This window comes from Lynx canadensis, chromosome D1 (assembly GCF_007474595.2).
Source record: "Lynx canadensis isolate LIC74 chromosome D1, mLynCan4.pri.v2, whole genome shotgun sequence".
Lineage (NCBI taxonomy): Eukaryota > Metazoa > Chordata > Mammalia > Carnivora > Felidae > Lynx > Lynx canadensis.
The window spans coordinates 15,607,403-15,628,152 of NC_044312.2; the positions used below are offsets into that span (position 1 = coordinate 15,607,403).

The 20,750-nt window shown below is 54.7% G+C and overlaps 1 protein-coding gene across 2 annotated transcripts; it reads left to right on the top strand.

The window, feature by feature from the left end:
• Window positions 1-1,143: 1,143 nt before the first annotated feature.
• On the top strand, window positions 1,144-12,822 carry IL10RA (interleukin 10 receptor subunit alpha). 2 transcript variants are annotated; one of them, XM_030332208.1, is made up of 7 exons: window positions 1,144-1,268; window positions 3,300-3,420; window positions 4,015-4,199; window positions 5,096-5,262; window positions 5,882-6,032; window positions 6,879-7,000; window positions 10,118-12,822. In XM_030332208.1, the coding sequence occupies exons 1-7, from the start codon at window positions 1,202-1,204 to the stop codon at window positions 11,039-11,041; spliced, it is 1,737 nt and encodes a 578-aa protein (XP_030188068.1). In that variant the 5' UTR covers window positions 1,144-1,201; the 3' UTR covers window positions 11,042-12,822. The 2 variants fall into 2 exon arrangements, with proteins under 2 accessions (XP_030188068.1, XP_030188069.1); XM_030332209.1 differs by having other exon boundaries at window positions 3,306-3,420.
• Window positions 12,823-20,750: the final 7,928 nt, after the last annotated feature.

Consider the following 20,750-nt stretch of genomic DNA (forward strand, 5'->3'; position numbering starts at 1 on the left):
TGTCCTGCCTCCCTATACCACTCTCCACTATCCACATAGGTGGGGCATCCCTGACCTTCACTAATCATCATCAAAAAGTGAGGTCTTACTAGCCCTACAGTAGACCCTCAGCCCAGAAGAGGACTCCCTCCCCAAGACACCCACATGCTCTTAAGCAGGTGTCAGCGCACAACCAAAGTGAAGTGGACAAGTTTGTCTCCCATGCTCTCACATCTTCAGTGCACCTGGAGTGAAGTCTCGTTTGAGTCAAGTGATACCGAAGCATGAGTAACGGACAATATGCTACCCAGTCCCCCAGGAGTTTTATAGGAAGGAAGAGAGAGAGAGAAAAGAGAAGAAAAGAGAAAAGAGAAAAGAAAAAGAAAAGAAAAGAAAAGAAAAGAAAAGAAAAGAAAAGAAAAGAAAAGAAAAGAAAAGAAAAAAGAAAAAGAAAAGAAAAGAAAAGAAAAGAAAAGAAAAGAAAAGAAAAGAAAAGAAAGGCTCTAAATGTGAGATTTCAGGCAAGCGACGGAAGCCAAAAGCAGCTGAAGGAGGCCTCGGACACCCCTCCCAAACTATTAAGTCGGGTAGAGGACCGCCTACTTTACCGCTGGCTTGGCTTATAACCCTACACCCAGGCACTAGGGCCACATCGAGAGTCACACACGTGTCCTAACAATGTTGCCTGAGCACCTGGGGCACTCTCCTCCCTTCCCCAGCTCCGAGCGAGCGACTGGCCTTGGCCACAGCTCCAATCCCAACCCTGTTTGTCCATCCCGCAAAATCAGCTCTGACACCCTCAACCCCACCTTCCGCACCCCCGCCCAGACTGCCCGGGCTTGCTTTAACGCGATCGCACTGGGCGGCCTTGGAAACCGGGAGCGGAGGGCTGGGAAGCGGGGAAAGGACGCCGGAACCGCGTCCCCTCCCCGGGACAGCCCTGTGCCCGCCCACTCCCCCACCCCCGCATCCTCCCCACCCGAGTGGGCGGGGAGCGCAGAGCTGCGGGCTCAGGGCTGTGGGCAGCTGCCCGCGCGAGCATCCGGAGGCGCGGCCTCGGGGGGAGGGGGCGGGGCGTCTCGGGGCCCCGCCCCTCTGACGCAGCCTGGCGGAGTGCGGGCGGGGCAGCCCGCCAGCCCGAGCTCTCAGAGGCAGAGCCGCGGAATCGCGGCTGGACGCGCGCAGCCCGGCTCCGGCCCCCGGAGGATGCGGCGCGCCCAGGATGCTGCCGCGCCTGGTAGTGCCGCTGGCGGTGCTCCTCAGCCTGCGCCTCTGCTCCGGCGCGCACGGTAAGGATCGCAGCCCGGCCCTCCCCTGCCCGCTCCGCGCTCGCCCGGCTGGGCTGTGTGCGTGTCCACACGCGACCCCCGCCTTTCGTCGCCCCTGCATTAAAGTTGTGCGCTCCACGGGGAACCCCGTCTGGCTGTCCCTCTGGGGAGAGGGGAGTCCATTGTCCAACACCCCCCCCCCCCCGAAGCTCCCTCATTCCGGCAAGCCTGAGTCTTAGGCTCCCCGTTGTGGAAGTGTAAGAGCATTAAATTGATGGGGGGTAAGGGGGTGGATAGAGAAGTCAGATAACACCCCCGCGCCCGGCTTATTGTCCATCCACTTCCAGGCCGATCAGAAATTTAGCCTTGGCCTTTTTTGTTGTTGTTCTCGGCCAGCTAAGACTGCTTCCCCACCCTGGGGAATGACTTTGATTCCCCATCCGACTCCACCTTCCCTTAGAGGTCCACTTAACCTGTTTCTTCCCCGTGCCATGCCCTGGCTCATCCCAGCTCTTTCCCCTCACTGTCACCTCTGGCTCCAACTGATCATCCCCTGCTTCTTCTGTAGCCCCTAACGTGCTCCCACTGCCACCCGCCTCCCCCTACCTCCTCCTACCCCTTAGCTCAGTCTTCTAACCCAGCCAGCTATCCTGGAAAGTTTCTGCAGGGGAGCCGAGGCAAGCCTGGAGAGAGAATGAAAGGGCAGCGAGGTGGCGGCAGGGAGAGCAGGGACTGAAACCGCGTCTACACCAAAATATAAAGTAAAACATGCAGTCAGCCGTTCACATGATCGAGAGCTGAGTCGGGGACGCGCAGCCCAAACACCACAGAGACCCGCTGCATTTTTCACTTTCCATCCAATGTTCTGAAATCGAAACACCGCCTTGAGGATCAAAGACATTGTAAGAAAGAAAGAAAGGGACAGGGGAAATATACTCAGTGCGAATGTCAACTCTAGAAGAAGTATTATTACTAGAGATGGTGAGAAATTAGAGAACAAAGGAAGCCTGGGAGAGAGTGGCTGGCAGACTGAGAGACATTAAGGGATCAAGGAGGAGAGAAGAGGGATTGACTGGGTATTGGCCTTGACCTACCTCATTGCCCTTGACTGGCAAGACTCTCAGCATAGGTGTATTTATTACATTCTTACAAATGAGAGGTCTGGTGAAGTTAAGTAATTTGCCCAAGTCACACTGGCAAGTTCATTTGAGGCCTCCTGAAGTTGGAGTTTCCCCCTGGTGAATGGGAGGAGCAAGGGCGGAAGATGGGAGTTCGGCTGTGGTGTTGAGTATCTCGCCGTGGAGCCAAGGGTGCTGGCTCTGGGTGGAAATGCCGTCAGCCCTGTGTAGACCCAAAACTGCTTCGTTCTGTCAGCCAGCCTAAAGCCCTTCTAGAAGCGGGGGAATGGGGCAAGCACACAGCTTGGGACTGGCCAGGAGAGCTGTGAAGGAGAAACAGATGCCAACAAGCAGGACATCTGTGTACCCCCAAGAACTGCAGAGAGGAGGCCTGGGGCTGGAGCCAGGGCTGGGGCCAGGATGGGGACCAGCTATGGGGATGGGAGCAGGCCTGGGGATGAGGCCGGAACAGGGACAAGGATCGGGCAGAGCCAGGGACTGGCTCATCTGAGAGCCCATTGCAGACACACATACCTTAGCCCTCAGCCTGTGCCTTCCCTGCTGAGATAACATCCGACTCAGCTTGACGCTTCTCAGCCTCCACTCCTGCTTCCAATCACGGACAGCACAGGACAGCGATTTAAGGACACAACACTAGCTCTGGAATCAGACCCATCTGGATTCACCCTGACCCTCACTCACTCCCTGGGCCTTGGGCAGGTCACCTAACCTTTCCGTAAAACTGGAGTAACAGATGCCTACCCTGGAGGGCTGCTGGGATAATTAACTGACACAACATAGAAAAAGTACTTAGCAGAGTGCTCAGCTCAAAGGACTCAATAAATGGAGGCTGTTAGATTGATGGCCACCGTCAGCATCATTATCCCTGGGGGGCGGGCTCCACCAGCTCTGATATCCACACTCTTTGCCCCAGGAACAGAACTTCCCAGCCCTCCATCTGTGTGGTTTGAAGCAGAATTTTTCTCCCATATCCTCCACTGGACTCCCATCCCGAATCAGTCAGAAAGCACCTACTATGAAGTGGAGCTTCTGAGGTATGGAAAGGGGAGATGGAGAAAGGAGAGAGGTGGGTGCGGGAGGGGGTGGACCCATCCCCTTGCACTTTCCTGGCACGGGAAGATAAATCGGTTCTTGTCATTGAAGTGACTCCGGGAAGGACCCTGGTGCATATCCATCAGTTGACGAGTACTGATTTGAGTCTCGTGCGTTGAGCAGTGCGCTGGGAGCTCTGGGGTGAAAAGGCCAAGGTGTTGCCTTTACCCTCAAGGTTTTTTCCATCTTACTGGAAAAACAGGAAGTGCATCCATAATATGGTCGGAAAACAAGTAAAAGCCCAAAGGACTGCAAATGTAGTCGGGAGAAAGGAGAAATGAGGCCGTGTGGCAGTAGGTAGCAAGGCTTCCTGGAGGAAGGGGATGTCCGTTAGGTGTTCCAATCTAAGAGAAATTGGTATGCGGTTCCAGAACCAAGAGAGAGATTCTTGCAGTTAGATGCCCTGGGCCAGAGAAAATGCCCTGAGGGCTGGACCATCGTTGAGCTCTCTCCCCGGGCCCCTTGCTTTCCTCTTAAAGGAGGTAGGTTTGAGCACAAATTTCCCTACTGATGCTCTGATCCGGATATCTCCCCAGGTATGGAAGAGACTCCTGGGAGTCGACCCCCAGCTGTAACCAGACCCTGGTGCTGTCCTGTGATCTCACTATTATGACCCTGGACCTGTACCACGACAATAGCTACAAAGCCAGGGTCCGGGCAATGGCTGGAAACCGGTACTCCAACTGGACCAACACCAACACCCGCTTCTCCCTGGATGAAGGTGCTTTTCGAAACTCCCCTGGACCTGGAATATGGCTTTGGGGGTCCCTTCCTGCCAGAAACTCTAGTCTAGAACTCTACTCTGCTCCCATAGCTGGCCATCCAGCCAGGCTTCCTGGCCGGGCACCGCGTTACCCAAACAACTAGTCAGGACTTTTGGGGAAGATTTAGATGAAAATAGCCAAGTTGTTCAAGATTTAAAAGGGAACTGGAGTTGTTTATCCTACAGAAGAGAAGTCTTGGGGCGAGTTGGAGCAGCTGAGTCACAAGGGCCAGACCTGTGTACTTAGAGAGTTCTGGAAGAGGAAGTGAATCCATAAGCTCTCAGCATGGGGCAGCGAACAGTAGGCAGACTTAGATCTAGTCCTCACCTGCTTCAGGCTGAATTCCCAGGGGTCAGGGTGTGAGGCTTTGAGGCAGGGAGATGCTGATGAAGAGTTGGGGGGGGTCTCTCTTTCTAGAGATAAAAGGGTAAGCCCCAAACTTGATGGGATTCTTCTATTCTGCAAATTGGAACTGACCATATACCCTATGTGTGTGGTGAGCCCACTCTCCAAAATTCAGAGCCAGAACCAATGGTCGTTGAGGTCACTGGCTCCCAAACGCCGGCCCGCAGACCAGTGTTCAGCTGGCTGCAGAAATATTACCCGGGCAGTGTGTTTAAAATAAATGTTTCCAGGGCCCAGTTTCAAAACTTCAGATTCACTGTGTCTTGAGTGGGCCTGGGGCATCTATATTTTTAATGTAGCCCCCAGGAAGTCCTGATGTTCTGCTGGGTGGCAAACCAGTGGCCCAGGTTTTAGGGTGGGTAAAGCTGGACTCTAGAGGCCAAGCACGGGTGGGGCACCCAGGCCCTCCCCACCCCGCCGGCCTCATGATTTTGCCTCCCCCCCTCAGTGACTCTGATGGTCAGCGTGAAGCTACAGGTGGACAACGGCATCATCCTTGGGCGGATCCAGCTCCCCAGGCCCGGGATCGCCCCTACAGGCGACACTTACGAAAGCATCTTCCAACACTTCCGAGAGTATGAGATTAAGTTGCGCAAGGTGCCGGGGAACTCTACGGTATGGACTTCCCCAGGGCCGCAGCCCCTGGGCTCCCTGGGCCTCCCTGTCACCCCGGGCCGGCAGCACCTTTTGTGCACCCGTGGGGGACTTTGCTGGCAGAGCGGAGGGCGGTCATGGGGCGGGGAAGGGAGTTGAGAAGCCCTCGGTTAAGATGCACCTGCCAGGTGGCAGGGAGGACCCTGCCTGCTAGCACCAGGCACCATGCCACACATCTGATAGCTGTTAGTTCCGACACCCTTGCAGGTGGATATTTTACTCCCTTTTGAAAGTGGGGAAATGAGGCTCCGAGAGGCTATGTGATTGCCCACGGACACCCCGTACGTGGGATATCTGGAATCTGCCAGGAAAGAGGAGGCTCTTTCCACCGTTTGATTCCAGCCCCTTCTAGAAAGGTCCTCAGTGTCCCGTAAAATGTTCCACTTCTCTTTTAGTACGAGATAAATCATGTTAATCACAGAGATCTTGGGCTGCATTGATGATAGCGGGTTTGTGGTGTTTGAGAAAGGACACTGAAGAAAGGTCGGCCTGGAGCACCTCTGACGGCTCCCCAGCTCTCGGCTCCCGCAGCCCATGAGCCAGGGATATTTTGTTGATGGCTGTGTTGTTTTCGTTTCAGTTCATAAAGCAGAAGATAAACCGCGAAACCTTCAGCCTCTCACCTCCTGGAGAACTGGGAGAATTCTGTGTCGAGGTGAAGCCATCTGTGGCCTCCCGAGTGAACAGGGGGCTGTGGTCCAAGGAGGAGTGCATTGTGCTTACCCGACAGTGTGAGTCTGCGGCCAGGGCTGCTGTCCGGGTGGGGAGGGAGGCAGGAAGGGCCTCACACAGCCCGAAAAGCATCGGTTGAGGGCTGCCGACGCCATGGGCGCTCCGCCCCACAGCCCTGTGGGTGAGCTCCTATTGTCCCCGTTTTAGAGACGCGGGAATGGAGGCTCTGTGGGTATAAACAACTTTCTAGGACGTGGTGGCAAAGCCAGGCCTCTTGCTTCCGCTGCTGATTCCACGTGAGCACAGCCGTGCTTCCCAAGAACCCACCCCCACCCCAGCCTACCTCCGCCACCTGTGGTCTTTCCCGTTTGTTACATTCCTCAGCCGTCCTTCCCTGGAGCCGGGCCCAGGGGGCCTTCTTACCCTGCCTCCCCCTCCGAGGAAGCCGAACTGAGCTGCCCCCTGCCACGCTGCGAAGCCAGGCTCTCCGCAGGTGCTGTGTCCTTCACAGTCATCTTATGTGGGGAAACGGAGGCTCAGAGAGGCTGTGTGATTTGTCCATACCCTCACGGCTGGCGAGTGCTGGAGCTGGGACTTAGCCCAGGTCTGACTGCTCCGAAAGCCTCCATTCCCACCCGCTGTACCACCCTGCCCCACCGTTCCACGTGCCGTAGCGTGAATCGAGCGCCAAGCCGGAAGCCGAGTCAGTGTGCCTAGTGAGGGAATCCTTCAGGACAGAGGTTGGAAGGCCAGGCCGGGATTCTCAAGAATCCAGAAACATCTAGCTGTATAGCCTAGAGGAAGCCTGGGGGATCACCTGGGCCCCGCACTCGGTGGCTCCCGGGAGCCACCCCTCCAACGTCCCACAACTGCCGGGCCACAAACACATCTCTCTGGGCCTACAGATTTCACCGTGACCAACCTCATCATCTTCTTCACCTTCGTCCTGCTGCTCTGCGGAGCCCTGGCCTACTGCCTGGCCCTCCAGCTGTACGTGCGACGCCAGAGGAAGCTGCCTACCGTCCTGGTGAGTCTCCAGGAGGGGCCACTGTCCCATCCTCCCTAGCCGCACCAGGGCTCCAGGAGGCAGCGGGCTCCCCCCAGACGGTCCGTTCCCTCAGCCCTGACGTTATCAGCAGGCACCTTCCTCAGGGACCACGGGGACAGAGGCAGGGCTTACATGCAGAGCCCGGTGCTGAGAACATTATCTTCTAATAGCCCCGATAAGATACATACTGAGTAGTCCCAACCCCCAAGGTGTTTCTGTTACTATTTACTATTAGTACCTCTGAGGCAGGTCTTATCCTCATTTTATCTTCCCCTATGGGGAGGCACAGAGTGACTGTTCCACGCACAGGGGTCACAGGAAGAGTCAGGCCGAAGCCCAGTCTTTGCCCCCACCTACCGGCTGGTGATGACGAGTGCTCCGGAAGAGGAAGAACTCAGGCCTAGAAGCACCCACCTAGTGCTGCCACCAGAGTGGCAGAGAGCAGGGCGGGTGGTAATGCCGAGGAGGTCACGGCCAGGGTCTCTGACCCTCTTCCAGAGCGTCTCGTCTTGCTACACTGTGCGACCAACGGCTGCACCTGTGCTAGTAAGCCAGCATTTCCAAACTGTCCCGCCTGTCCCGCCTGGGATTCAGGCTTCTCCAGAGCTTGCGGCCACATCCCCCCAGCCGCCATCACTGTGATAGCCGCGGGCTGTGCTGGGGAGGACCGGCCCCATCAGGGAGCCAGGGGCCCTAGGAAAGGCCACCGCCGGAAGGGTATCCCCCCACTCAGAGGGATCCCAGGATTTCTGGGAAAAATAAGAAGAGACACAGGTCCTCTGGAATTACTGCCCTACTTAGAGCCTTGTCCAGGAAGCAGAGGACGGTGTTCCTGTGCCCTGGGTACCTTAGGAGACTAAAAAGTTCTCCCTTGTGTCTAACTAAAGTATGTAACTCACGGTTCCTTCTCTGTACTCTGGGGAGATTCAGTTCTATAAACGTGTATACACTGGCCTGTTTAACAGGTACTTGGAGCATATCCGATACGCAGGGCCTGGGGCTGGGATGGGGGAGGTTTAGAGGTGAGTGCCTCATGGCGGCTGCCCTTCGGGCTGGATAACCGGAAAGCAGAGGGGTGGGGGAGGAGTGGTCCTGGTAACTGCAGCGGGGATTCCTAGCTGGGCATCAGGACGAGCGTCCAGGAAGAGATGAACAAACCGGCAGTGGCCCCTGGTCCCAAGGGGCTCGATCGCAGCCTGTCGGGGCAGCTGACGTATATATATTCTTTTAACTCTAATGCGACCCAGTGAAATCGACACAGATCCAAAATGCCAAAGGAGAGAACAAGCAACCTCTGGGGTTTTGCTCCTCTGTGACATCTGGATCACAGAATTGAGCTCTCCTTGAGAATTTTTGCCTCCTCAAGATAAAGGCAACCCAGTTCCCTTCATCAAGTGATCATGGCCATTACGAACTCTACCAATAACTTCTGGCACCTTCTAGCACCTTCACACTCACTTGCTTAGTCCCACTCATTAGCTGTTTTGATCTGATCTTTGGACAAATGGGGATTTCAAATCAGGCCAGCAGAGTACAAATCCCAGGTTTGTTCTTTGCTGCTGTGACTTTGGGTGTGTCATTTATCTTCTCTGAGGTTCCATTTCCTCCTCTAGGAAATGGAGAAACAACACTTCCTTAGAGATGGGAGCATAAAATTCGATTCACCGAACATTCACCGAGTGCCTTCTATGTACCAGGCACAGTTCAAAGCGTTCTCCATGCATTAACTGCAACATGACCAGACAGGTACTGTCCTTATTGCCATTTTACAGGCAAGACACGAAAGCACAGAGAGGACAAATAATTGAGCCAAGGTGACACGGCTGGCAAAGGCAGAGCTGGGATTTGGGCCATGGAGTCTGGTTCTAGAAACAGCTGTCCTTAATCGCCAACCTACAGGACAGCAATAGGAACTCAACCAGTAAGAGTTGCGCTGGAGTCAAAACTTACAAAGGGAATTAGGGCAGATGTGCAACAGTGAGTCCGTCAGTCAGTCAGCAAACCTTATGAGTGCCCAGTATGTGCCAGCTCAGCTTAAGCGCCAGGAACATTGTGGCAAACAAAACTAGGCAGGTCCCGCCCTCAAGGTGTTTGTATTCTGCTGGGTGCGGGTAGTGTGTATCGTGGGTCTTGGTAGGGGGCGGAAAATAAACTAAAAAATAATTCCAGGAACCAAGTACTAGAAAGAAGTAAACTAGGTTAATGCTGGGGCGCCTGGGTGGCTCAGCTGGTCAAGAGTCTGACTCTTGGTTTCGACTCAGGTCATGATCTCACGTTTCATGAGTTCGAACCCTGCATCAGGCTCCATACTATCAGTGTAGAGCCTGCTAGGGATTCTCTCTCTCCCTCTCTCTCTCTCTGCCCCTCCCCCTCTCACTCTCAAAATGAATAAACTTAAAGTTTTTTTAAAAACTAGGTTAATGCAGAGACTGTGTGGAGCACTGCTCTAGCCAAGATGATCGGGAAGGCCTCTCTGGGGAGAGCTGAGCTGAGCGGAGACCTGAGTGTTAAGGAGGACACAGCTGTAGAAAGCGCTGAGAGAAGAGTGTTCCGACCACAGGGCATAGCATGTGCAAAGGCCCTGAGAGCACTGAGTTGATGCGTTCCAGGGCAGAAAGAACCCCAGTGTGACCGAGACAGAACAGCAAGGGGGAGAGGGGTTAAGTGACAGTTATTTAAACGTGAGTTACAGACTTACGGGCTATTTGTAGGTGGGTTACTATGTAACACATTCCCTATTTTGCGCCATCGTCAAAAAAAAGCTTGGCACTCACTTCTAGACGTATCTAAAGGAATCCGGCCTGCTCTCAGGTGTGGAAAGCAGTGCCCAGGGAGCCGAGAACATTCTCCGCTCCCTGCAGGCTCCCGTCCCGCCTGCCTTTCCACCCGGGCTGTGAGTACACAGGCCTGAGCCAAACTGAGAATCGCGTTAAGAGGAAAGGTCGGTTCTGAAATGACAACAAAAAGCACAGGGGCCCCTCGGTTAGAGCGGAGCCTCCCTGGGCTCACCTCCCGGACCCGGGGCCTCACCTGCAACGCTGGAGTGGGTTGCTGCAGGTGACCCTTGTTTTTCTCACTCTGCCCTCTCCCCTCCAGGTCTTCGGGAAGCCCCATCCGTTCAACTTGGTCCTCCAGCTCCCCTGCCCAGAGCCCCAGGACACCATCCATCCCCTTGACGAGGGGGCCTTCCCCAAAGTGTCCCCGGAGCTGAAGAACTCGGAACTGCACGGCAGCACGGACAGCGGCTTTGGCAGTGCGAAGTCATCCCTGCAGAATGAGGGGTCCCAGTTCCTCCTGCCGGTCCCCCACCCCCAGGCGGCGGGGACGGTGGGAAAGGGGGCGCCCCGGGAGCCGGAGAGCAGCCGCAGCGGGGGCAGCAGCAACAGCACAGACAGCGGGATCTGCTTGCAGGAGTCCAGCCCGAGTCCTGGCACCGGACCCCACTGGGAGCAGCGGGTGAGGAAGAGCAGACAGGGCCAGGACGACAGCGGCCTCGGTCTAGCCCAAAACTCAGAAGGGCAGCCTGGGGATGTGCAGGGGGTCTCAGACTTGGGCCGTGTCAATCCCCCAGGGCCTGAGGTGCCTGGGGAGGAAGACCCAGCCTCAGTGGCATTCCGGGGCTACCTAAAGCAGACCAGATGCACACAGGAGAGAGCAACCACGGCAGGCTGCCTGGAGGAAGAGGCTGCCTCGACAGATGGCCTCGGCCCCAAGTTCAGGACATGCCTGGATGCCGAGGCTGGCTGGCCCCCGCTGGCCCTGGCCAAGGGCTATTTGAAACAGGACCCAGGAACGACTCACCCTGCATCAGGGACCCCGACCGGACAGTGGAGTCGGCCAACTGAGGAGTGGTCACTTCTGGGTTTGACCAGCTCCAGGGACCTAGGAGCATCTGACTGCAACTTGGCCCATGACCTGGCCCCTCTGGACTGTATGGCAGCCCCAGGTGGTCTCCTGGACCGCTTTGACTCAAACCTGGTCACTCTGCCTCTGATCTCCAGCCTGCACTCGAATGAGTGACTCAGGCTAAGGGGATGCTTTTGATGTCAGCCGTGCCCTTCCTGGACCAGGAGGAGGGGCCGAAGGGGTCAGAAGTGACTCATGAGGCCAGTGTGAGCACTCTTCTGCAAGTTCCGGAGGTCCAGCCCTCGCCAGGCCCAGCAGGGCTCCCTGAGGTGCCCAGGGCAGAAAGAGGCTATCTTGTTATACTATTGCAGGGTATCCAGATGGCACTGGCCGGTTATGCAGACAGGGCCCCAGAGACTCTGGCAGGACCAGGAAGGGCAGGGCGGAGATCTCCTCCCTTCTAGGGGCTCTTCCTATACTGTAAAAGAGTCTTTGCTCGGGGGAATCATAGGGTTTTCTGGAAATGTGGTGAGGCCAGCTATTGTGGTGAGGGCACCAAGCTGAAGTCGGTTCAGACGCAGCCCTCCGTCTCAGGCTAACCATGTGCCAGGGCCTCCAGCAGGATGCAGGGCTGGGAGGGTGGGGGCTTCAGAGCCTCCCTGCAAGGTCATTTCTAGGAGGAAACAGGAGGACCCGGAGATCAGGTGTGGTGTCTAGGATGGTCACACGGAGAATCTTCCAGACTGGCAGTCCTCCCAGGCAGGGAGCTTGTCACAGAAGATCTTCAGATGAATCTGCCCTGGTCAGCCAATCTACCAACCACCATTATGGAGCCACAAGGGGACGAAGCCCCCGTGTCCAAGCCACTCACTACCCCACCCTGTGGCCTCCACCATCTTGCTGACAGCACTGGAGAAGCCGTGGCTATTTGCACCGGTCACTGGTCAAAACTCAGCCCTCCAGGTTGTCTGTGGACTTGGGCGCCAGCTCGCCTGCCCCAGAGGGTCCGGGTTGGGACCTGCACTTGGGTTTACTGCTAACATCCAGCTCCAGACCCACAGGACATGTCACTGCTCTCTCAGGGTTCAGCTGTGCGCGCTGGGGCCAGCCACAGTTGGAATAAGGACTCAGTCTCCAGGGGGCCCCTCCCCGCTGGACGTTAACCAAGCTGGCCTCGGGGGTGACTCCGGCCCGGTGTGAGCCTGGGCTGGGAAGAAGCAGACCGTAGAACCCACGTCTGCAGAGAACCAGCTTCCTTCTCACGCTGAGGACTAACAGATTTAGCAAAAGTCCACGGTGTCGCGCTGAGAGAACCATCAGACCCTGGGCCCAGAAAGGGGGCGGCTGTGGGCCCTGCTTCCCCACACTCGGGGTTAAGATTCTGTCTTCAAAGCCAGTTTACAGTCTATGGGCAAGGAAGCTGGGAGGTGTGACAGGCCTGACAGCCGCCCCCGAAGAGTCACCACTCGGCCCTACATCCTTCTGTGGCATTCCAAGAATAGACACAGCAGCTCAAAGAATCCAGCCAGAACCACCCCTGCTCCCCCACCACACTCTACCAAGAGGTTCTCAGGTATCTGATGACTCCCTCTGCACACTGAAGCTTGAGGAGTTCCTCAGGGTTCCCTCGGAAGGTTTATTTATTTATCTTGTTCCCTTATTTATTGAAGAGAGAGCACCATACCACGAAAGAATCCTGGGTATTTCAAGAACCCGGTTCTGACCCCCCCTGGTTCCAGTTCTGACCCCACTGTGCGTAGCATTTCCTCATCTGTAAACTGAAGAGCCTCGGTGTCCTCATCTGCAAATCTAGAAAACCATGCCTGACGCGTTTCGTTCACAGGGACGTGAGTTTCCACCGAGGGGGTGGGTATGAACGGGTCTTAAAAGAAAAGCTCTGTACGTCAGTGGTGTATGTTTTTTTTTATTTCAATAAATTGTCAGGACCACAGGAATCTTGTGAAACCAGTCAAATTTCTGATGACACCGTGGCTGGTGGGAGACTCAAGTTGTTGTTCATGGAGGTTGATAAGGAATAAAACGGGTGATGTCGCTTTAGCAGGGATGAAGACTTAGGCTCAAATGGGACACAGGTCTGAGCCCTCGTGCTAACATGACGAAATGGGTATGTAATGTAATGAAAGAGATCACGACACTGTATGTAAGTGAAAGAAACATTCCTTTGGAAAGCTGAAAAGGAAATGTAGAAGACAAAGGTTTTTTGTTTGTTTTTGTTTTTTTGAGAGAGCATGGGGGTGGGGGCAGGGGCAGAGAGAGGGGTCAGGGGATCCGAAGCGGGCTCTGCACCGATAGCAGAGAGCCCGACGCGGGGCCTCGAACTCAAAAACCATGAGATCGTGACCTGAGCTGAAGTCAGACGCTCAACCGACTGAGCCACCCCGGTGCCCCCAAGACAATGTTTTCAGTGTGGATTCTGACCGCTTGGAAAAGAGAGCAGACCTTCCTGGAGCCCCGCCACCTGACCCCCTCGACCTGGAGGTGTGACCCACGGGTGCTTCTCATAAGTGCGGAAGCCATCTGCATTTGATTCTGAAAGCAACCTTCTCTTTCTACGAAAAGCCACACGTGGGTTTGAATCTCTCCCCAGGCTCAGCCCGGCAGATGGAGCAAACTCAGGGTCGGGGCCAGGGTCTCTGGTGCACTTTGCCCTTTGTCACAGCCTGGATCCTCGAGGAGGTGAATGGGAACACCTCATCTCCTTTCCCCTGGGTTATCTCCAATGACGCTTCTCCCCATTCCACTCTGAGAAAAGCAGCCGTTCTGGGGAAGTGCTGATCCTATCGTCTTCAGAGAACTTGACTAATACCATGCCATTTGGGACCTGCTCAGACTTCTGCCCCGGAGGCCTCCCTGTCCTATTCCTAAGAAGTGTGGATTTGGCCACTTACTCCTGGAAACGAATGCTGCAGATGGCTTCAGCCCCAAGGAAAAGGCCCCCGAGGCAGGCTGGGTGGAGAGCGGCAGAGAGGTGAATACACAGATTGAGAGAGTAAGAGGAACCAGCAACCGCGGACAGTTCGGCTGGAAGAGACCAAACCCAGAGCAGCTTGAAGAACGGAGTCCCAGGATGTGGGCTCGCCTGCTTCCCTTGTGACGCATGAGTGGGAGTTTGTGCTGGGTCCCCTCTGCTCTGAAGCCCCTCTCTGCCTGCCCAGCCCAGACAGCCAGGGCTCGTGGGGCAAACAGCGATCTTCCAACAGTCGGTGCCGAGATGCTCACAGGCTTCTCGGCCATTTGGATTCAAGTCCCCAACAGAAGGCCCTCTTTGTTCTTAAACTGAGTAATCTCCCTCAAGGGCTTTTCCAGGCTGAGGAATGTGTGATTCTGCGTTTCTATGAGCTAACGGAACTTCCTCTTACCCAGGAGACGGGGGAAATGGACCCACGTTGACCGAACAGGAAATTCTATTGAACTGTTTTCCCAACTTTCTAAATAGCTATGTCAAAGAATCTGCCTTGTCTTCCCCAAAGATCTCTACCCCTCCTCACCCCACCTGCAAGGCACACACTATCACAGAACACACACGGTCACGGGGTCGCGAGGGTGGTCATGGCCGCAGAGCCCACACTGCCCCGCTGGGTGGAAACTGTAGGAACCCCACGTGGGAACGGTGGAGAGAGGGATGCCATGGGCCATGCCCAACCGGGACAGAGCACTTGCGACTGAGAGAGGGAGTGTTTTGGGCAGCTCGGGCAGATTTTCTGAAGCCCCAGCCTAGAGGACACAAGGTAGTAGGAGGCATGACTCATCCATTTCCTGTAGTGCTTCTGGGTTTCAGGGTTTCTTTTAAAGCAAATCCACAATTTAAAATTAAATGCATTTTTATTAACGATTCACAGCACCTTTCCTCACTAGCCGCTTCATCTTAGGTCCGCATGGCTCCCATAAATATTCGACAAGGGTGGGGGGGACCCGATAAACACTCTGACAAGAAAGGGTTGGGTCAGTGTTTTAAAAAGATAACCCTGGCCAAAGCACATGGCATGAGTCAGAAGGGACAAGGCAGGATGTACTGAGACCTGGCCAGCAGCACTTATAGTCAGCATTTCATTTCTTCAAGAAGCATTTTTAAGCACCTACTATGTGCCGGATAGGGTGCTCAGCACTGGCCCACGGTGAACAAAAGAGGTGCAGCTTCATGGAGGAAGCCATCCGGTTACGAAGATGAATATCAAGCTAACAGACTGATAGATACATCATTACAATCAGTGACAGGCGCCCTGAGAGGAACAGAGATGGAAAAAGAAGGGATGGTGGAAGCAAGAGGAGGGGAAGGAAGAGGCAGCTGTCTTCTTTTGCTCAGGCTGCCATAGAAAAATACCACACCCGGGTTGGGGACGGGCTTAATAACAGACATTTCTCATAGTTCTGGAGGCTGTAAGTTCAAGATCAAGGGGCCAGCCAATTTGGTTCTTGGCGAGGGCTCTCTTCCTGGCTTGTGGATGCCCCCTTCTCCTTTGTCCTCACTAAAGGAAGAGGGAGGAAGAGGGAGGGGAGGTGGGAGGGGAGGAGAGGGGGAAGAGAGGGGGAGGAGAGGGGGAAGAGTGGGGGAGGAGAGGGGGAGGAGAGGGGGAAGAGAGGGGAAGGAGAGGGGGAAGAGAGCGAGTGCGTGCTCCCATTAGGCGAGCTCTCTCGTCTCTCTTCCTCTTCTCGCAAAGACACTTATCCCACCATGGGGTCCTCCCCCTCGTGACCTCATCTAACCCTAAAAGCCTCCCAGAGGCCCCACCTCCTAATACCATCACATTAGGAGTTAGGGCTTCAACACGTGAAATTGGAAGGGACACATTCAGTCCGCCACAGGGTTCAATGACAATCCGATCCAATGACAATACTGAACAGGGACAGCAGGAATGGAGAGCAGGTGACCGATTCAAAAGGCATTCTGCAGAAAGAACTGGCAAGGCTCCGTGGCAGGCTGCAGTGAAAGAGGCACTGATCCCACTCAAACATGGACGAGAAAAGCGAAATACGCACATGGGAAGGAGACATGGGGGGGGCAGGGCGCGGTGGGGGAGGAGTTCTGGCGCCCTAGGACAAGTCACCCAAAGAAGAAGTCCTCCGGCAGTTGGCAAGGCAGGCCTGGCAGTCGGTGAGGGCTCAGAGCTGGGGATTCAGTTGTGATGGCCTTTGTGCTCATGCTGCCCCCACTGGATGGGAGAGCCCACACCTGGGTGTGGAACTGAGGACACAGATATGGTGATGGCCACACACTCCCCCCCACCCCGCAGCCAACCTGCAGCTGAAACACTCACCTATTGACCCCCCGCCTAGAGGAAAAGCAGGCTACCAGCCCTTTGCCATTAGAGTGACAGGAGCCGTGTGTGTGCTCGGCACCCATCTCGTAGACCCCAGGGGAGCCTCATCAACGCCTCATCGTTGCTTAGACAAAGGTGCAGCTGAGAGTTTTTAGTAAATCAGTGGATCCGTAGAGCTGATAAGCTCTGGAGCGGACGTGGGGCGGGGGGGGGGGGGGGGTGCCCGGAGCACACTGGTACAGGACTGCCAAAAGGCTGGGTAGGGGGTGCACCCACATACCTCTACCTACACAGGGAAGGAAGGGTTGGTGGAGGTCAAGGCCTCATGATGGCTCTGGAGAGAAGAAAAGCATTCTTCAGGATCCCGGTCACCGTGACCCTGGCGGTATTCCTTGCCCTCCACCGCCTAACACGCCCATCTACCTGTACCCAAGGGCAGTTTTCCAAAGTATCACCCACATCAGAATCACCCAAGGGTGCTTTTCCTAAGCTTCTCCCCAAGGCCCAGGATTTCTGGATGTGAATTCCCAGGGTCCGGCTTAGTAAACAGGTGACAGGTGTTGGAGGTGCAGGTGACCCCCCCCCCCATACACACTAAAATGTAAAGGCCACTGCTTTAAAGAATTTGATGATTGGATGTCTATTCTGTTAAACTCTACCCTTCCCCCCACTGCCCCTAGATGGTGTCACCCAGACCATGCCTTCAAACGCCACCTGGAGGCCGAGGACTTCCAAATGTCCCAGCAGGACTTCTCTCCTGAACCCCACCTCCTCAGCAGCTCCATGGAGATGTCTGGCATGCACCTCGAAATTGTAATGTCCACAAAAGAAGGTCGGATTCCCTCACACGCTCAATCTTTCCCATCTTCCCCTCCTGAGTAACGATGCCACCATTCACCCAGTTGTTCAGGACAAAAACCAGGAGTCATTCCTTCACACTCCGTATCTAATCCATCAGTTAGGTCCGATCAGCCCTACCTTCCAGATATGTGGTCAGTCTAATCGCTGGTCCCCACCCCCACACTACCTTCCTGGTCAAATCCATTACCACGTCTCACCGGGACCACAGTTCATCCCCTCACCGTCCCCCTGCTTCCACGCCTGCTGCCTTAGCCTCCAATGGTGGGATTCGTACCACATGCGTAGTCTAGTACGGCAGCCAGCATGATCCTTATAAAATACAACTGCCCTGTTGAAAGCCCTCCCCTTTGCTCTTGGGCCAAAGGAGAGGCAAAGTCCAAATGAGTTGGTATCTGCCAGCTCCCCGACACCACCTCCTGCACTCTCTCTCTTGCCCATCCTGCTTTTAGCTAATCTCCATCTCAGGTCATTTATTCGAGTGTCTTCTCAAACACAGCCTCCTTGGGGAGGTCTCTGCTGAACCCCTATCCAAGTTTCCTCCCCATCCCCCTTCCGCCCCTCCCTACCCCTAGCTTTTCTCCTCCAGAGCACTTATAACCTGAAATTATATGACCTATTTGTGTGTTTATTTGCTCACAGCCTGTCTCTCCCGAGAAAGATCTATGAAGACAGAGACCTCCTCTCTTTTGCTCACTCCCGCAGTCCCACAACTAAGAGCACACAGCAGACATCCATATTTGCAGAATGAATGAGCAAGTAAATGATTAAGGGCAAGCGTACAATGGAAGGTGGCAAGTATGGTCTTAGCCTAGACTGTCCCTCCAGAAGCAGAACCTTGATTCAAGGACTGTGGGCAGGTAGTTTCTTTGGAAGGTGATCACAGAGAACAAGAGAGTGAGAAACCAGGAGAAGAAAAAGCCAAAACAAGGACCTGCCACCAAGCTGGCTGTGCTGGCCTTGATCCCACTGGAATGTTCCTTAAAGAGTGTAGAAGCGTCTTCCAATTGTCCCCTGAGCATTGACAGAAGTCCTGAGCTCCTGCACTGGTCGAGGCTTCCGCCAGAGGTGCTGCGCTCTCAAGCTGCTGGTGCGTGGGGCTGTCTGGGCTCCCCCAGAACACGAGGAGCCAGGGCAGAGAGAAAGTGACGTGTAACGGACACTGGAGACGAGACGTGTCGGCACAAAGTTGTAGCCCATTGACAACCGGCTGGAATCAGAGGTGTATCCAAGGATGGGAGGCACAGCACAGAGGCACCTGCTGCCCGAGCTGTGATGGAGACGTTCATGGGGGTCACAGAGGGGTGTTTGGCCCAGCTAGCGTGTTCAACACACATTTTTTGGACTGAATTAAAAGGAGTAAAATGAGATTTATTAAATTATGCAAAATGAGGTTGGGAGACTCTCCCAAAACTTGAGATTATAAGATCCAAGCCCACAGTTCAAACCTGGGGCCGCGAGACGACACATGTCGTCTAACAGGTGCTGAGGGCACAATGCACTGGAGCGAAGGAAATAGGACCCTCACACGGAGGGAGTGACCACCAGTCCCTCAGACTAACGGACAGGACCACAGCCAAGTTTCCATGGCAAGGCTGTCAGTCTGGAGATGGCCCACAAAGAGGAACAGGCCACAGAGCCACCAAGTGGAAAGAACACTGGGCTGGCCCGGAACTCAGGAGACCTGGGTTCTCGGATCACCCAGCTAGGTCACGTCATATCAACACGGGGCCCTCAGTCTCCCCAGCCAAATGCAGAGAGTATGCTTCACTCTGACTTCTCTCTTTCGTGCCCCGGGCATACTGTTGTCACTGAATATACATTTAGCGCTCGTTTCACTAAGAGCTCTAGAGAGCAGAAACATCTCTGTATCCTTCACGCCCCGCCGATGCCTAGGTGCTCGGTAAATTTGATGAATCACGAATGCACAAACGCACGGATTTCCTCACAAGGAAAAGCACATGACAGACGGTGAAGATGTCTGATGTCCAAACGTATCATATGGCAATGCTGGGAACGTAACCTAAAGCCGCGTGGTTCCTTGGGACACACTAGACTGAGCCCAAGAGAAAGCAGGCGATACACATAAATGTGATTTAAATTTTGTTTTCAGGCCTGTTGTCTCCTTAGCTTAGTCACATCATACCACGATTATGCCCTTCCCTGCAATCTGCACCCTATGGCTCTCAGGTACTGTAGGAACTCGGGGCTACAGACCCAACAGGAAGCCTAATGCAAGGGGATGTGGTCAGGAGGCAAGGCAAAGGACCGTGACGATATTCAGCATGCAGTCATTTACTCCTTCAGCTAACACTCACTGAGCACCCGCCACGGGCAGGCCCTCTGGGAATACAGCGGGCGATAATGGAGATCCTTCTCCTCCTTGGCTAAGTCATCTCTGCAGCACGCACGCACGCACACGCACAGGTGTCTCCACCTACCTCCTCCCCTGCTCCCCTCCCCCAGCACCGTGGCACTGAAGTCACCCACGCTCTGCAAGAGCCTCACAGCTGGAAGGGAACTCACCGTGCTCAGGTCCGATGGCACCTGGGGCCCACCAGCTACTGGGGCTACAATGAAACTGGAGGCTTCTTACATTTTCCACCCATCTCCCTCCCAAAGGCTCCCAGCTTATATATGAAAAGCCTTATCCTAGGCTTTGGGGGGTGGGGAGACACCCCCCCCCACCACCACCACACACACACACACGGCTCTGCAGGGGAAAATCCAGGAGACAGGGAGCCCACCAAGGCCTTGACATCCAGCGCCGCCCCACCTGTTGTTTTGTTGGCCTGTTTGCTACTCTGGGCAGACAGAACATTTTCACTTCTGGTCCCCAAATGTGAGAATTCACCAGGCCACTGGCTTCCTGTTTTGTACCAGATCTGCTTAAATACCACTGCTTCTAGACAGCTTTTGATCACTAAGCAGTTTTTTAAATATGGTAATGATACTCCCGTGTGCCCCCACTTGGAGGTTCTCATACCACTGGGGCAGAGAGAGAGCACCACAGAAGCTGGCCCCGCATGGCCACCAGCATGGAAGCAAGATCAGTACGACTGAGAGAGAACCTAGAGGGGAGCCGAGACCCCTCCTCACCTGCCCAGCCTCTTCCTGGTTTCAACCCTTCCTTAAGGTAGCCCTTAAACAGACAAAGTCACCATTCGTGTGTGCTCTGGGTCCAGAGTGTGTGCTCTGATTCGTGTGTGCTCTGATGATGGCCACAGGGTTGCACGTGACTGAGGACGAGCAAAGAAAATCAAAAGCCTTGGTTTTTAGAGCACCCAAAGCTGGACTGGGGATCAAGCAAAGCCCAAGGTTCCCCGAAAAGACTGAGCAATATTCCCTATGATTTCCTGAGACATTCCTGGCTATGGCCAGACCATACAAACTGCCACAGAAAATTCAGAAAAGGTGTCAGGCCTGAATTTTGCCTGCGGCAAAGTACCCATCAAACAGGAGGGGGGCTCAGTTAATCTCAAGAGAGACTGGGAGACCCCCACGGTGCCTGGCACACAGTTCCTGGCCTATTAGAGAAGCTGTGTGAATGAATGAATAGAAGGGAATAGTCAATGATTCAGTTAAGGAAGCCAGAGAGTATTTGTAATTAAATTTGAGAAGACAACAAGACCCACCAGTGGGGAAGTGAAAATAGAGCTGGCATAAAGAAGGGGCAGAATTTGATGATTTGGAGGCTGCGGGGGCGGGGTGTAAGAAAAAATAAAAGGAAAACTAAGGAATGGGTC